Source organism: Microtus oregoni, unplaced genomic scaffold (genome assembly GCF_018167655.1).
Source record: "Microtus oregoni isolate MIOR12 unplaced genomic scaffold, Mior012 000031F_ref0000149, whole genome shotgun sequence".
Taxonomy (NCBI): domain Eukaryota; kingdom Metazoa; phylum Chordata; class Mammalia; order Rodentia; family Cricetidae; genus Microtus; species Microtus oregoni.
The window spans coordinates 6,351,725-6,370,000 of NW_024543090.1; the positions used below are offsets into that span (position 1 = coordinate 6,351,725).

The window sequence follows — 18,276 nt, forward strand, 5'->3', positions numbered from 1 at the left end:
CAAAATATTCTAATTTATTTGAAAATGTATTTTGGAAATTCAATTTCTGCCAATAGATGCTAAACATCTTTGAAAAACCTCGGGTCTTTAAGTACATGCCGGGGGCTTTTTACCTTTCACTTTGTCCTATGGTTTGTCAAACCCTTCAAGAATACAGACCTATGGCGCCAAACCCTAGTGTCTTACAGGAAAACTTGGTCCATATGCTGTGTTCCCAAGACACGTTCCATGTTAGAGACTCATTAACATGCCCAGCCAATGCTCATAGTTAACAAAGGGTTGAGGGGACACAATGGAAATCTGAGTTTGGTTCAGTTTTCCACTGTCTTAGAACCGCATTACATAAGCTGTTCACTGGGCTTCGTGGACATCTCTGGGACACCAGCGTCAGTGGAGCTTCTAGCTTGAATTTCCATTTGAATTTTGTCTGTTGACATAATTTCACAGCACTGATGTCGGTCATTTGGAAGTTCAGATCAGCAGTCTACCCAGCTGCTTTGTGTAGTCCATCAAGTTCTGTATGTACTACTGTGTGGGGTAAGACGAAACCCCCCAAATATGACTTTTGCCTTTACCACTTTAAACAACAGGATGCACCAATGCAAACTGTTTCATATACTAGCAAACAAAACATTCTTTTAAAAAAGTCTTAACAGTTTTTGGTGACCTTTTCAGAAAAACAGAGCAACGTATCACACACGGCTTGAATTCCCGTTCTGTATTTATGGGCTGCAGCATGCATATTACCATCACCCCTTGCTACAGTCCACGTAAACCAGGGACGATTCTAAAGCACACCAGGTTTGAGGTTTTTTTGGGGTGTTTATTTAAAAATGAATTTAGTATTTTTAAATTTTTAAAATACACAACAGCAGCTAAATGTCAAATGACAGTATTTCTGCTGTATTATTTTTGTACAAAAATCGGTGGAAAAAACAAACAGTGAAACAATCCAAACTGAGGAATGATGGCTCCATTTTGTAATCCTGTGTTTTTGAAAGACTGGAGGGTCAAATCATTAAGAAAAATATTTACATAAGCTATTTGCAATCATAATTAGGCGTCAGGTAATTCCGCATGCAGTTACTAAGGAGGATTCCCTAGAAGTCCAGGTGCTTCCCGCCTCCGGCCATCATGCCACAGCCTGGGCCCCGCTGCTTAGCGGCTTCTGCCAGATCCTGTTTGCGCGAACGGCTCACTGTGTCTGACAAGTCTGGAGGCAAATGCAGTCGCTGCGGTGCATTGTGAGAGAAGAAAGAAGAAAATTAAGTTTCCTTTCCCCACATTTCAGAATACAATATTATGCTCTGTTGATCAGCATCTCCTCGTGCATATGAAACCTCTGCTCAAACAGTTCCTCAGGCGCAGCCCCTCGGCGTCACAACCCACTCTTACTCAGTTTCCACCAATCACAGCTACGGTTAGAAACTGGACAGGGTTCTCAGTGGACTCACTTCAGAGTCCCAAACTAAACCTAGTGAGATTTTTCTTTCTTAGGTGGGAATGAAAACACGCAAATGTACAAATTGAAAAAATATCATAAGCTACAGTATTTTTTTTTCTGGTTCTGTTTTTGCCAGGGTCCTAAAATGCTTTTTAATCAACTAAGCTTTTCATGAATGGTGGATTCCCATTGATGCCTGCTCCTCTTCATGTATAAGTTGACCTGATGGCTTTATTTCATGACTATACTTTTTCTAGGGACTCCAGTTTTCACAGAAGCATTGGCATAGTGAGGAAAACGCTACTGGACAGCAGAGCTCTCAGAGGCACAGGTGAGCTAGCCACAGCATTCACTACATTTGCCTCAATGCACAACACTGAAGTAGACTTTCAGAAGTGTAGCTTGGCACTGACTACCCCACTCCTGGCTTCATCTCTCCCCAGATCCAAGGTGACTTAAGCAGATACCCCTTCCCCTGCCGGAACTGCAGAAGTTACTGTGGTTAGAAAAAGAAACAGTTTTAAAAGAATGTTGTTATTTTGAAAGGAATATAAACTAGGGACGGTGGCACCCACGTTTAACGCAAGCACTTACAACCTTACAACGTAAAGGCAGGTGAATCTATGCCATGTGTAGGACGGGCTTTGGCATGCATAGATTTTGGGATCTGCAGGGGATTTAGAACCACTCCTCCAGGAGTGACGACTGATTCTCCCTGTTGGGTGAGGCACAAAATAGGAGGGCAGGGCCACAGGCAAGACAGGATAGGATAGTGATCTTTCATAGACAACCTGGCTGGGACCTTTATTTGGAAAACTCTATTCAATGGAAAAAAAAAAAAAGGCTAGGACCGTTTTTGTCAAAATGTTTGCCCAGGAGCATATGCTCCTGCTGGAGGCTTTCCCGATGAAAGACTTCCTTGTTGTCATGTAAACACAAGCTGTGGGTAAATACTCAAGATATTTAAAGACATTTAAGATAATTTATGAAAGGTTCTTCCTTGATTTGTCTCAAATACAAATGCATTTCAGACGAAAGACACTGCTGTACAGATGCATGCTTAACAAAGATGTCAGGCAGGTGAAGAGGTCAGAAAACACGGAACCCTTCATTTCACCCCCGGCACTCAGCCTGTTGCTTATTAAGCAACTGTTTGTTTCTTGAATCTCAGATGAGACCTATTTGTTCCCAAATAACTCCTTCAGTTCTTTGTACTCTAGTGTGTTCCACAGAGGATTTCAGCAGAAATGAGAGCAGGATAGGCTCAGTGGTCTAAAAGGAAGCATGGCTCCCAGGTCTGAGGCTACAGGCGTCTCTGCAGTGTTAACAGTCACTGACCATAGGAGAAGCAGGGGGAAAGAGATCTTTAATTATATCTGAGTTATCCAAAACTTACAGAATGTTAGCATTTGTGTGCATGCGTGTGCACATACCTGTGCACATGTGCATGCACAATACTGGAACCTCCCAAATGGTGAGTGGCCTATGGAGCCAATGTGGCAAACAGAATCTACAAGGCATTCTGAAGCGAGCAAAACACCTTCTACACACCTTGTCTCTGATAACCCACTGACATGAATAAGGCAAGTGCACAAATCACCCTCACAGTGAACTTTTTAGGTTTGGATACAAGAAAGGTAGAGTGGAGGAGAACGCTTTACAGACATGGAACTTGAGTGGGCTCTTAAGTGATGGCCTTGGTTCTGACAAGGAGAATGAGATCTGCCCAACAGTAGGAGCAGTGCACTACAAGGCAAGGTGGATTTGAAGGTCTAGCCTGCATGCACAATCTAAGCCGGAAAGCAAGTGCAATTAGTTAGGACTAGCAAAATAAAAAAATATTTTAGGGCCTCAACTATTTGCTTAGTGACTGCCTAAGCACCCCCTTCTCTTATCTAGGCAATGAGTGAGCCAACTGGCTAATTGCCATCCCTGGGAAAAAAGTGACATGCGACATGCTTGGAGATCTTTTGGGTTGAATGGCTTTGAAGAAAAGTCATATATTATTTATGTGCTACTTCTGATCATAAAAATTTGGGGATGATATGATTAATTATTCCTAGGCAAATGCTTTACTAGAATGATGCTTGTAGATTTTGTCCTCTGAAAATGCCAAAAGAGGGTCGGGAAATCTGTGTCTCTGTGTGGTTTTGCTTGCTTTTGTTGATTCCTCGAATGTGGTCACCATGCAATGTAAATTCTTGAGCAGAGTGTTTGGTTCTTTCTTTCCAAGCATCCCCTGTGTGCCGCATCAGTGTGATGTGAAGCAGCAAGAAAGGAGCTCAGGTCCCAGCCTTGCCAGCTGTGTCAGGGAGCTCTCCTCTGAGGCCTCCACAGCCTGCACACACTTGACATGTAAATGCTCAGGTGCCGCTGCAGCCCACATCTGTCTTCTGAGAAAGTCTACCACATGGTGACCTTCTTTAAGATAAACTGCAAGGCTGCAGTGTAAATAAACTTTTAGATGTTGAGATTTCGCTGAGAAACAGTTTAAATAACAATGAATATGGCGAATGCATGAAATAAATGATTCTCCACGTTATAAACCCAACCAGAGGATTCATCTCTCTCTTTTCATACCTGAGCAAAGGCCAAAGCAAAAATGGATCTTTTATCCTGAGCTGAATATTTTTTCCATCTGATTTTGTTTCCTTAGATTTGGAGAGGGAAAGATTGCAGATGAGGCAGGGGTTGCGTATCTGGCTGGCTGGCAGCCTAGATTTTGTCTTAGTACCAGGTCTGTATGAATAGAGGTATGGGAAAATAGGAACTCCTATGATTCCTACAGGAAATTGGGGGATTTTCAGGGAGGGATCTGATGTGATCAATGGACTCCCTTCTGCCACTACTGGATGGAAGGGAACAGGCTACTAAAATGCCCTGGCAGGTTCAGGGCATCTGCCAAAGGCATCTGCATTCCACAGAAAGCCTAGAGTAGACCCAAGCAGCAGAGCTGACTGCTCTGTGGCTTCAGGGTTTCCCAAGGAGGATGGGACTTGGAGCTCTTCCCCAAGGCCTGCCTCTCCATTGTGCTGGGCTTAGCCACTATCTGTCCCTTCTGGGACAGTAACAAACTGGTCCTTTAGACACATAGAGTAACATTTCCTGTCTTAACGGTTCCCTAACTAATTTTTTTCCCCCCACCTGCCAACCCGTGCTCAGTACCCACAGTTCCCAAACAGAAGGGTCAAACTAATCAATGGAGATTACGCCTGGATTTGAGGCAAACTGAAAGTAAATCTCCACTAAAGTAGTTCCAATCACTTTATATGTTTTTTATTTTGCCAAAAGAAAAGCACCAGGCACTGTCTCTTTTCTGAAGACCGCTGATGGAGAGCATTCCACCCTCAGCAGCTGGGCAGGCACTCATTGGCATCTTCACAGCTTCCTCATGTTCCCGGAAAGCCAGTCTGTGTTGCTCAGAACCACGGAACATTAATCTTTCAGAAGAGTTTTCTTTTTTTTTTTTTAAATGTTTTTATGATTTATTTAACTTTATTTTATGTGAATTGGTGTGAACATGTCAGATTCCCTAAAACTGGATTTTCAGACAGTTTTGATCTCCCATGTGGTTGCTGGGAATTGAACCCGGGTCCTCTGGAAGAACAGTCAGAGTTCTTAACCACTGAGCCATCTCTCCAGCCTCTCAGAGGAGTTTTCAATATATTTTCACTTTCTTTTAACCATAACAAATTGAATGAAAACTGGTTCATATCCGAAGAGTCCTATGTTAGTCTCCTACCTAAAAATCTGTCACTTTGGCTGATTTTTTTGGGTCCAGGGCTCTGCCAGAGACAAAGCACACGTCATGGGGCAAGGGCACTGGGAATGGAGGTGGAGTGACAGCAAGATTCCTGCCTTTGTCCTTCACTTTCAGGGCGACCTCCCATAAGTCAATTATTTGTCAAAGCTCAATGTGCTCATCCACACAAAGAAACAACTGTCCCCTCACAAGACTGCCATGGAGATCAGATGACATGTACAGACACTTTGTGAACCATCATTACTATACTAACATAGTTAAACCTCTTTTGGTTAAAAAAGTAGATTTCAGGGAGCTTAGAAAGATATTTGTAGTAAAACATGATAGAAACAAGTGAGTTTAGGGGCCCAGGAAGTGCGTCTAGAAGTATAGCTCACTATACATAGCTATAAATGACAACAATTTAGTTACTGGTCTCAGGACATAAGCAGAACCTCAGTGTTTAGTATATATCATCTCCTGTCCCCCCTTGTGGCTCTGCCAAGAAATATAAAGGAAGTTGCACCCACAATTCCCTGCCTGGCTTCTAGGCCAGTGTCAAAGTGTATGGTTGTATTACAAAGGTATGGTGGTTTGAACGAGAAATGCTTCCCATAGTATTGGGCATTTTAACACTTGATTCCCAGTTGGTGGTGCTATTCAGGGAGGTTTATGTGGCAGCCTTGTTGTAGGAAGTGTGCCACTGAAAGCAGGTTTTGAAAGTAAATGCCTTACCTACTGTGTGGGAACTCCTTCAGCCAATAGCCTTTACGATACCTGCCCACGTTGGGTGTGGTCTCATGTACTATACATGCAGACCTGCATGGTCATCTTTTCTGTTGGATGACTGGAACTTTTCTGTTCCAGTTCCCAGTGCACAGAGACTGCGGATTGCTACCCTTACTGTGGGTTTATCCCCAAATAAATAAACCTTTGCTATACTCCATTCTGGACTATGTGGAACTCTTTGCTACGACTACAACCTACTAGTTTGTCTCTCCAACTGCCACACCTGCAGTTCGCTGTTCTGTTTCCCTGCCATCATGGATAGACTTCAGCACTCTGGAACCAGAAGCTCAACCAAACTCTTGCTTTCTTGGCTATAGTGTTTGATTATAGCAATGGAAAAGTAAGTAATACAGAAGGCAATTTAGGATCCACCTCATTTTAAAAATCTGTCTTTTGCACATGTCTTCACTGCTGCCAAAATGGCAAATAAAGGAAATGTCAGAACATGAAGCTCCTCTACCTGGGTTTTAATAGTTATTTTTCCTTCTTTACACAGAGGGGAGGAAACAAATGAGCAGCAAGCATCTATCCCACTCCCTTGCAGAGTCTCAACTCTGTGGTGCCATCACATGCAGAGAGCTTGCTGGTTTCTGTAATCATGCTCTGTGTGATGCAAAGAATTAGAGTATAGGCTAAGGAGCCACAACAGAAGTATTCTTGTAGTAAGTAAGAGAGGCTTTAAAAAGTAGAAATGTCACCACTCACAACCTCCTGTATCTCTAGGTCCAGGGGATCTGATGCTCCTGGCCTCTTCAGGTACACACACAAACACGCGCATGTACACACACACACATACACAAAGGTAAATATATTTTCTCAAAAGGTAGAAGTGTATTTATTCTCCACTTTACTTTCACAAGTAGGTAATTCTGAGCACAAAGGATTGGTCTGCCTTTTAAATAAGGGAATCCACTTCTGGCTCCAAGACTGATGCCGAGTGGGGGTGGGGGGAAATGTGGCCAAGAAGACAGGACCTGGAAGTTGGCCATGTCTTTTCTACTCACAATCCAAATTTAGACGCAGACAGACTGAGCTGCAAAAGAGACTTTGAGTTTAAAAGTATGTAAAAAGATTGATTAAGTTGATTACTATGGAAGGAAGAACAAATGCATACTGGGAGACAATCAGTACTATGTGACAGTTACAAGAAAGGCTGCATTAACAAAACCATCAGCATCCAGGAACTCAGAGCTGCAGTGAACCACGGCTCACTGCTTGGGGCTCTACTTTTATTTTCTGACAACAAAGCACACATCTGATTATCCCCAGGAGCCTAGAGTGGAGGAGGCTAAAGCACTATTTTCTTGTTCTGTCTTGTAGGGAGACTTCTCTTTTCTAATAGAGGCACAGGGAAGAGGATGGAGTAGGTTTGATACATTCCTCAATATTCCAGGGTTTCCGACTGTTGTCTCAGCTACTAAGAATGCCAGTGTCTTATGCTATTCTATAATTACATTGTTATTACTGTGTGTGGGGTTTGGTATACGTGTATGGTGCAAGCATGTGAGTGTATGGGTGTGTGCATGGAGCAGCCAGAGCAGGAGAGTAGATGTCTTCTATTACTCCCATCTTGTTTTGTCTTTCTCACTGAACTAGAAACTTGCCAGTTTGGCTGGTCTGGATAGCCAGCAAGCTTTGGGTTCTGCTTGCTTCTGCTCCCCAGTGCTGAGGTACAGGCATATACAGTCATGTTTGGGTTTTTAGGTAGCTGCTTGGGATATGAATTCAGGTTCATATGCTTGCAAGGTAGGTAGGTGCTCTTCCCAACTAATCAATTTCCCCAACCGCTAGTTATTATATTTTTATACTTTTACATTTATATTATTCAATAATGATTACATTATTATAACATAACGTTATATTGCAAGTCTTCTACATTTGGCTAAAATACTACAGTATAGTATACTTCTGCCTAATTTTTCATGAATTTTACACCATCTTCATATCCACCCTGGCCAGAGGAAACAATGCCAGAAACAACTCCCCCTCCTCCCACTTTTTTCTTTTTGGATTTGCAAGTGCTCATTTGGTAGTGGCTGAGTACTTTTGGAAAACAGGCTACTATACATGGTGAGGTTTTGGGATTATCATTATTTTCTTAAGGTCCAATTTATTCTCAGGGTTTAAGAGTAAAATTCAATTAGTGTCATAATTTTACACTATTCTTTGAATTAAGAAATTCATTTGGTTTTGGTTTTTCTTGACTGATCTGAAAATTAGACAACATCTCAGAGCTGGAACACTGCATACTGGCTGCCCATTGAAAAATGCTCAGGTGTGCAATTATTTTGACCGTCAATTATAACTGACAGTATTGTCTTGCCTCCAAATCTGCTTCCACCTCTCTGAAAGCAGACTGTGAAGAACTTGCTTGTCTAAACAGAAGTGTGATTTGTGAAAAGGCATGTGCCTGTGGCAGAGACTGCTAGTTTACTCCCAGAATCTAATCTCTTTAGAAAGTAAAGAATCCCTGAACACTAGAAGGGCACATGGCCTCCTTGAATAAAGGCTGCATTTCCCAGCTTCCTTTGCTAAAAGATGAAGCTGAGTGACTGCATCTTGGTCACTATATCTTGGGCAGAGGTGCCACGGTTAGTGTTTGGATGAGGTTTTGTAAAGGGAGTAGGCACTGACTCCTTCCCCTCCCTCTCAGTAAGCAAACCTCACCAAGAGGGCCCCATCTACCTCTCCTCTGGCCAGACTCTTTCCCATGGACTGGGTAATTAGAGGACTAATGAAGTGTGTGCATCTAGAGTCGGTGTCAATCTCATAGCTAGTGCTGTCACATGTCTATAATTCCAGGACTCTTAAAGCAGACACAGAAGGATCAGTAAGTAGTTCAATGCTATCCTTGGCTACTTACAGAGTGAGAGGTCTGGATTACATGAGATTCTGTCTCCCTCCTCCCCCTTCACCAAAAATGATTAAAAATCCTCTGTCTTTCTTTGTTGAATATGTTCTTGAGGCACAGAAACTCTGAATTGTCTGTCCAGATGGCTATAAAGCCTGTACAATTCTTGTTTTCATGTTTGTCCACTCATGAGTGCACTGTGCTGTATGTGTGCATAATTTGAAGTTCCTGGAGTAGCAAAGGCATGGCTGTTAGTGGGCAGTGCGGATGTCGTGGATGTCAAGCTAGGTATGCATAAGTATATAAGAGAAATTTGTAGAAGAGAAAGAAGGTGGCCTGCAGAGCAATTCTCTCTGTTTCATGTTCTCAGAACTCTGATCCTAAATGTCAAGACAAGTTTTTTTGGTGGTGGCGCACGCCTTTAATCTCAGCACTTGGGAGGCAGAGGCAGGCGGATCTCTGTGAGTTCGAGACCAGCCTGGTCTACAGAGCTAGTTCCAGGACAGGCTCCAAAGCCACAGAGAAACCCTGTCTCGAAAAACCAAAAAAAAAAAAAAAAGAAAGAAAGAAAGAAGAGAGACATATTTAATGGCTTGACAACTTTAAAATGCTCTAACATAATAATATTGTCCCTTCTTTGCATTCTCGCTCCAGGTTCTGCACAAGTGTTCAGGACAGACCTAACTTCCTTCTTCTCACTTGCTGACATACAGACTTAAAGGCAGGTGCTGAAGCAGCGGACATGGAGTCGCAATGGGCAAACAGGAACAAAACAAAATGACAGAATGAGTCTAGGAGCTTGGGTCACTCAACCTGGTCTATGCGAGAGAAAAAGACTTAGCGTTATCCAAGGCACCCTCACTGGATCACTGGAACAATAGCATAACCTCCACCCCGTTAATATAGATCTTGGGAAATGACGCAAGTAATACCCAAGTTCTGTGATATACAGACATTTTGATTGATTGGTTGGGAGGTGGGCAGGGATGCCAGAGATCAGCTTGTGATACCCAAGTTCTGTGATACACATATTCTTTGATTTAGTGGTTGGAAGGTGGGCAGGGAGGTCAGAGATGAGTTTGTGATTGTTGTTCTTATTATATCTGTGATAACCTGGAAGGCAAACCTTATACCTCCAACCAGTGGCTCACCATGAAATGCTGAATAAATTTAGAATACTGGTTAACTTTTACCATTTTATAGAGAGATGAACTCATGTTAGAATGAGGGCACTAGCAAGAAGGGACTATGGTTCTATTAAAGGAGGTATGCTGCCTAGACCTCACAGTCTTAACCAAAGGCTTGATAATTCAGGGCCTTGCTAGTCTGAAAATACCTGGATGTTCTTGTACCTATGAACTGGGGTGGCAACATTTGCCAATGATGTCTGTGCCCCTGAACCTTCTTAAAGACCTTCACTAAGAACATAGCTAGAAAACGGTCAGGTCAGGGGTGCTTATTTCAATCAAGCCTATTATTTCATGTGGTACCCAGGTAGCTACTTCTAAAATGAAAGAGATCTCAAAAAATAAGATTCAAGTCGTAGAGTAGGCACTTGGGAGCCACTCAAACTGCCTTCTGGTGTTTCCTCCTCATAGCAGGGTCTGGAAAGATGTGGACGAGGTTTATCCAACTCGATGCATCTGTGTACTAGGTTTAGAAGGTGGAAGAGAAGCAGGAGCAGATTTCCTGCTGTGTTAACTACTGCAATTGGCAGGCACTGATGCAGAGATGATTGTTCTGGCATCAGCGTTCAGCGACTAGACACTGGCTTCCTAAGCATCGAGAAGCCTTTGTGGGAGTGGAGGTTGGACCAGTGTTTAAGTGTCCAGCTAGCTGCCTCCTGAGGGTCAAGAAGCAGTTGCAGTGGAAAGTGGGACTTACTAGTCCCAAGGCTGTGGCCAAAGGGCTGTGTGTCCAGTCAGTAGCTTCAGTGGGGGACGCCCAGCTCCTCCCCTTCCTGTCCTCTTGGAGTCCAGTTTGGTTGCAATGCCCTCTAGTTCTCCAATTTTTTTCATCCATGCCCAATGTTCTGTTATAGAACATCTTTCTGCATAAAATAATTAGGCAATATCTGTTTCATGCAAAGAAACAAACTCTGGCAGGAATAACTTGCACATGGAACTGAGGGGAAGCAAATGGGTCGGGAACATTCTAAGGCAGTGATTCTCAACCTCCGTCATGCTGTAAACCTCATATAGTTCAAGTTGTTGTGAGCCCTAACCATAAAATTATTTTCATAGCTACTTCACAACAGTAATTTTGCTACTGTTATGAACACAATATAAATATCTATGTTACAGATTCAATGCAATGCCCATCAAAATTATAGACCTCGAAAGAATGGTACTCAACTTCATATGGAAAAGCACAAAACACAGGATAGCCAAAACAGTCCTGTACAATAAAAGAACTTCTGGAGGCATCACAATCCCTGACTTCAAATTCTACTACTGAGCTATAGTACTGAAAACAGCCTGGTATTGGCATAAAAACAGACAGGAGGACCAATGGAACTGAATCAAAGACCCGGATATTAATCCACACACCTTTGAACACGTGATTTTTGACAAAGAAGCAAAAAAAAAATCAAATGGAAAAAAGCATATTTAACAAATGGTGCTGGCATAACTGGATATCAACATGTAGAAGAATGAAAATAGACCCATATCTATCACCATGCACAAGTTCAAATGGATCAAAGACCTCAACATAAAGCCAGCTACACTGAACCTTACAGAGGAGAAAGAGGGAAGTACACTTGAATGCATTGGCACAGGAGACCACTTTCTAAATATAACCCCAGCAGCATAGACACCGAGAGAAAAATTAATAAATGGGACCTCCTGAAACTGAAAAGCTTCTGTAAAGCAAAGGACATGGTCAACCAGACAAAACTACAGCCTATAGAATGGGAAAAGATCTTCACTAACCCTACATCAGACAGAGGTCTGATCTCCAAAATATACAAAGAACCCAAGAAATTGGTCATCAAAAGAACAAATAATCCAATAAAAAAATAGAGTACAGACCTAAAGAGAGAACTCTCAAAAGAGGAATCTAAAATGGCTGAAAGACACCTAAGGAAATGTTCAACATCCTTAGTCATCAGAGAAATGTAAATCAAAACAACTCTGAGATACCACCTTACACCTGTAAGAATGGCCAAGATCAGATCACTGATGACAACTTATGCTGGAGAAAATGTGGGGTAAAGGGAACACTTCTGCATTGCTGGTGGGAATGCAAGCTGGTACAGCCCCTTTGGATGTCAGTGTGGCGATTTCTCAGAAAATTAGGAAACAACCTTCCTCAAGATCCAGTAATACCATCCAAAGGATGCTCAATCATGCCACAAGGACATGTGCTCAACTATGTTCATAACAACATTGTTTGTCATAGCCAGAACCTGGAAACATCCTAAATGCCCCTCTACTGAAGAATGGATAAAGAAAATGTGTTACATTTACACAATGAAGTACTACACAGTAGAAAAAAAAAAACATCTTGAGTTTTGCAGGAAAATGGATGGAGCTAGAAAACATCATTTTGAGTGAGGTAACCCAGACACAGAAAGACAGTTATCATATGTACTTTCTCATAAGTGGTTTTTAAAGCAAAGAAAACCAACCTACAAACCACAATCCCAGAGAACTTAGACAACAATAAGGGCACTAAGAGACATACATAGATCTAATCTACATGAGAAGTAGATAAAAACAAGATCTCCTGAGTAAATTGGGAGCATGGGAATCTTGGGGGGAGGGTTGAAGGGGAGGGGAGAGACAGGGAGGGGAGCAGAGAAAAATGTAGAGCTCAATAAAAATCAATTAAAAAATAAATATCTGTATTTTCTGATGTTATTAGGTGACCCCTGTGAAAATGTTTGATTTTCAAAAGGGTTGCAATCCACATATTCAGAACTGTTGTTCTAAGATCTTGATGGAATTGGATTGCCAAAAAAACAACAAACCTGGTCAGAAGCCTATAGTTATTCAACCCCAAAAGTGACCCAGTCCTCAAACCTAAAAAAGCACATCTTTCAATGGCAATTTCATGTAGTGATATTTAAAATGGGTAAAGGAATGACTTTGTGTGTGTGTGTGTGTGTGTGTGTGTGTGTGTGTTTGGGGAAAGGGTTTCTCTGTGTAAACAGTCTTGGCTGTCCTGGAACTCATTTTGTAGACCAGGCTGGCCTTGAACTCAATGAGATCCGCCTGCCTCTGCCTCCCCAAGTCCTGGGATTAAAGGTGTGTATAATCACCGCTGGTCAAGAATGACTTCTTAAAGGAAAAAGGAATAATAGATGAGAAAGACCTCTTCACCTCCCTCTCTCTCTTTTCAGGGTCCCATGTATCTCAGGCTAGGTCTGAGTTTGGGAAACAGCAGAAGATGATCTTGAACTTTTGGTCCTCCTGCCTCTCCCTCCTGAGTGTTGGGACTACAGTGTTTTCTATCACATCCATTTTTACTGGATTCTGAGGGATTGAACCCAGGACTTTTCCATGATAAAAAGCCTTTCTACCAACTGAGCTATATCCCAAGACTCAAGGAAAATTTTTCTACAAGCTACCAGGGCATAGGAATCTTGAGTTTTCTAGCAGGAGGAATTGTTTACCTATCCCTGGGTAAGGGAACAGGTACTTGTGGAAAGAATGTGAGCATGGTCTTGGTTCATATTTGACAGAGACTGATAATTTTCTGCCAACATCTATTCTCCTGTTTGTTTCCTTTAGTACTGAGTCCCCTAAATACATGACATGCACATATGTGTGTGTACAATATGTATATAAAAAGACTTCATTTCCAGAATTCCCTTGCAGCTAGCTATGTATGGAGTATATAAATAAGTTCACAACAATGAGAAGACCAGGAGTGATGCCACACCCTCAGTACACTGGAATGAACTGAACTCAGTCTGGCTTCAGTATCCACAATTAATTTTCTATGCGTCAGAGTGTCTCTAAACATTAGAGATATTGAGCAAGATAAGCAAGATTCATGAAACTCACTCCAGAAGGGATAATGCATACTTCCATAGTTCAAGGAGACATTGAGACATAGGAGAGCAGGCAAATGTGGACGGTGAAACATGGTGACATGGTACGACTAGCTGCGGGTACCACTTTAATGATGAAGATCTTCCTCAGGAGTACATCTGTGCTAAGATCTTAATTTTGAGACAGGATTTATAAGATCTGGAGAAAGAAGATCCAGGTGATGAGAATAAGGTTGAAAAGTTATGAGGCAGGAGTAAGCTTGCCATGTTTGAAGGGCAGCAGCTTTTCTGGACAAGTGAGCAAATGGTTATTAAGTGTGGCTGGCAGGCAGATTTGGTAGGGCTTCTAAATTATGAGAGATGATTTGGATTTAATTCTGAAGGGCAAAGGCGATCAAAAAAGTAATATAAACATTTTTCTATGACTGTTGATTATTTCCTTACAAAGTCATCTGTGGATATTCAATAATGGAGAACAATAGTTACTGCAAACACTTGTATTATATGAGAGACGTTTCCAGAGACCAGTGTACAAAGGCTGTTTTACATCATGTTTTCTTCTGATTCAGAAGAAACATTCCAGCAATGAAGTGCTCACGTGTCTTTCCCTGCCACTCCCAGCTTCCTTCTGCCTGCTCTCCTCATGGAGGGGCTACGTTCTGGGTGACACATCTAAGGAGAAGCTCCAGCACCAAGTGTGGGGGGATAACTTACTCAGGTTGCTTCTCTTAAAAGAGAAATTAGAATCTTTGGGACAACATATTCAAATCTTCATGTTCTCAAACTTTTAATTAAGATGTAGAAAAGTCATTGTCTTCCCTAGTTCATACATCCCGAGAACAAGGTAATTCTGAAAAGCCTTGCTTGGTATGACCCCCCCCCCCCGCCTTTCTCTTCCTTCCCCCTTCCTCTTTTTTTCTTTGAGACAATGACTCTCTTTGTAGCCTACACTACATAGCCTGGCTTAGCCTCATACTTGTAGCAATCTTCCTGCCTCAACCTCCCTATAGCAGGGATTTATAGGTAGGAGTCATCATGTTTGGTATTGATTCTACTTTTTATACAAACTAAAGGGAGATTCTTTTTCTTCAGATTCCCCCTTCTTTTACTCTCAATGTGCTGGGCTTTAAAAAAGCATTTAGATAACAGAATAATACAACTTGAATTGTTACCTAAAGTTGGAAACAACAACAGCAAAAAACCCATCCACCTGCTGCACCCTTGCACCTCACTACCCACTGCACCCCACCTGCTGTATCCCCTGCACCTCACTACCCACTGCACCCCAATACCCCCACACCCCACCTGCTGCATCCCCTGTACCTCACTACCCACTGCGCCCCCTGCACCCCAATACCCCTGCACCCCACCTGCTGCATCCCCTGCACCTCACTACCCACTGCACCCCTGCACGACACTACCCCTGCACCCCACCTGCTGTATCCGCTGCACCTCACTATCTGCTGCACCCCTGTGTCCCACCATTCAATGCACCTGCTACACCCCTCCCTACCCTGCTGCTTCTTGGGAAAGGGCATGGGATGGTGATCAGTCACTAGCCTAATTTCCATCCCTGGGATCCTATGCCCTGTTGCCTAAATGGCAAAATGGGCTTTTCCTATCTCCCAACTCTCTCATCCATCTTTCCTAAACTGTGTAGCAGAGATTCTCACTCTGGCTACCTCTTCCCTGGTCCCAGCTGTTTTTTTTTTCCATTTTTTTCTTTTTTTTCCGTTTATTTATTTATTAAAGATTTCTGTCTCTTCCCCACCACCGCCTCCCATTTCCCTCCCCCTTCACCAATCAAGTCCCCCTCCCTCATCAGCCCAAAGAGCAATCAGGGTTCCTTGCCCTGTGGGAAGTCCAAGGACCACCCACCTCCATCCAGGTCTAGTAAGGTGAGCATCCAAACTGCCTAGGCTCCCACAAAGCCAGTACATGCAGTAGGATCAAAAATCCATTGCCATTGTTCTTGAGTTCTCAGTAGTCCTCATTGTCCGCTATGTCAGCAGCCCGGTTTTATCCCAGGTTTTTTCAGACCCAGGCCAGCTGGCCTTGGTGAGTTCCCGATAGAACATCCCCTCCCAGCTGTTTTTTAATTCAAGGTCTGTACTCTGGAGCATACAGTGCAGGAAAGAGCACAGATGTTCCAGTGTGTGCAGGAACACGGGGTGAGAAACCCAGGCCCGTGGCTACTGCCACAGGAAAGGGAAGACAGGAGATCTTGATTGTCACTAGGTATCCCAGGAACACTTTACCCAGGATGTCCCTTTTCTACTTGGGATAAATGAGAAAAGATTCTCTCTCTCTCTCCCAATTTACTTTATTTTATAAGCATTGGTGTGAGGGTGTCAGATCCCCTGGAACTGAGTTATAGACAGCTGTGATCTAACGTGTGGGTGCTGGGAATTGAACCTGGGTTCTCTGGAAGAGCAGTGCTTCTAACTGCTGAGCCGTCTCTCCAGCCCCCTCCCATCAAGTTTAAGAATTATAAAATGGTTTCTGAAAAAAACGTGTATGTATGTATTTTAGATTTGAATGCTAAACTTAAAGAATTATTTTAGAAATACATTCAAATGGCTAATTGCATGAGAATTTCTTTCTACTCCATTTCTTTCTTCCTTTAAAGCATATGATATGGACACTGCACTGATCGTAGCAAAAGCAAAAATCTTTTTTATTTTTGTCACTACAATTGAAAGTAGTGCCTGTTCCTTTCCATAACCTGATGCCATGCACTCAGTGAATTGCTAGTAGGGTAAATGAATGTCTTTGTACCCAGGTTTATTCTGAAATCTTAGAGATTTTTAGGACTGCAGCAGAGCCATGATAACAGTTCAGGGGCTGGCGGAGGCATGACTGGCTCTTAGTTATGGGCTAGAATTCTAAGATGTGAATAGGCAGAAGTGAGAAACTTTTGTGATTCAATGGTTTTCAAAATAGCTTAGGTAAGCATGTTATAACTAGCCCACTAGCTAAGTTCCAGAACTGGCAACTCCGGGGTAGTACTCAGCCCAGAAATGTGGCAAGCATACACGTTTATACCCTGGATAGCATACCCATGAACACACGTTGGTCTCCTTTTGGCTGCAAGCAAGTGACTCCCAGGAGCATAATGGCCAGTGTGTTTCTCTGTATAATGCCTTCAGTGTATGCAGACCATCGTTCTCCAAAGCCCTGAGATGGCGTATGAAGTGCTCAGTGGCAGTGGCGATGTAAAACATCCTGACAGTTCTAAATCTCCCAAATGCTCTCCAGTTACTTTGAGAATCCCCATATTTAAGGGTCTGTTGGTTCCTGGGTATGAAGAAAGAATTTTTAATGGGGCCAAATGTAGGTGTTTACAAGGGGGAATTGTTTTTTTTTTTTTTTTTTTTTTTTTTTATTAGGAGCTGCCTTATGTTCAAGAGTTGTATTTACTTTGTCAAGCTCGCCAGAATTAGAAAATCCCCATTGCTAGGCAGCCTAGAGTGCTTACGAAGTATTTCTGGGCATTCAGAACTGCAGCATGTGCTGCCCAAAGGCAGGTTTCATTACAGTGTGTTGAGTCCTCTTACCCCCAGACAGGGGCACTTCTAGAACAGGAAGTCTTGCTTACTTTACGCTGTAACATATTTACATGATTGAAATGCAGCAATCAACACATGTGGAAAGCCTCAGGGACAGGCACACTTTAATGGTTTCTTGAAGCAGGCTGATTTCCTGGAGCTTTTCATCTTTATTTTGTCCTGCATGCGTGAACAAGCTCTCCTACTATAGGTATTTGACACAGTCTACCTGGTATGAATGCGAATGAAAAGAAAATAGCACAAAATTAATTTTATGTTTTATCTTTGCCAAACCCTTCCTGATTTCTTTCACCAGTTCAATGTGCACTGAGGGCCTGGCAATTATCTCTGTCATGTGTGTTAGATTTCATACAAATGTAGCTAGGTAGCAGGCTTTTGGTTTGACAAAGTGAAATGTGGCTTTCTCTATATTGGCTGGACAAAACCAGTCCATGATGAATGAGTAGATAAAGCATACTCTTCCAGGCGGTAAACTCTTCAAACTAAACCAACAACCAGAAGACACAAGTAGTGCTGCCTGATACACCCTATTATACATGTTCCAAGTGTCATACATGCATTGCTATCATAGATTCCCAACTTTTACTATCTCTGTACATTAGTTGTAAAATCTTAGTAAAATTGAGAAAAAATTTAAAAATTGATATTAAAATTTCCATTTTCAAAATTTGATTTCAGAAAGTATGTTAATCCCGGAAACTCCAACCACAAGCATCAAGGCAAAGTTACCACAAATTTATAAATGAATCTGTTTTCCCATCTGCCCTGCACATAACCCTCCCTCTGTAGCTTCCTTCTTACCCATTTTGGAAGGGAAATTGAGAACACACTGGGCAGAACCCTCTCAGCACACCTTGGGGCAGTGATGGGGAAGCCAAAGAC

At 42.4% G+C, this 18,276-nt stretch overlaps 1 protein-coding gene across 4 annotated transcripts in view; it reads right to left on the minus strand.

Moving 5' to 3' along the window:
- Positions 1-810: 810 nt before the first annotated feature.
- The window catches only part of Elp4 (elongator acetyltransferase complex subunit 4), a 206,083-nt gene continuing 188,617 nt past the window's right edge, over positions 811-18,276 (minus strand). For all 4 annotated transcript variants that reach the window (XM_041678951.1, XM_041678950.1, XM_041678949.1 and 1 more), the window contains one exon: positions 811-1,232. In XM_041678951.1, coding sequence (XP_041534885.1) covers positions 1,101-1,232 — 132 coding nt within the window. In that variant the 3' untranslated portion in view covers positions 811-1,100. The remainder of the gene's footprint in view (positions 1,233-18,276) is intronic.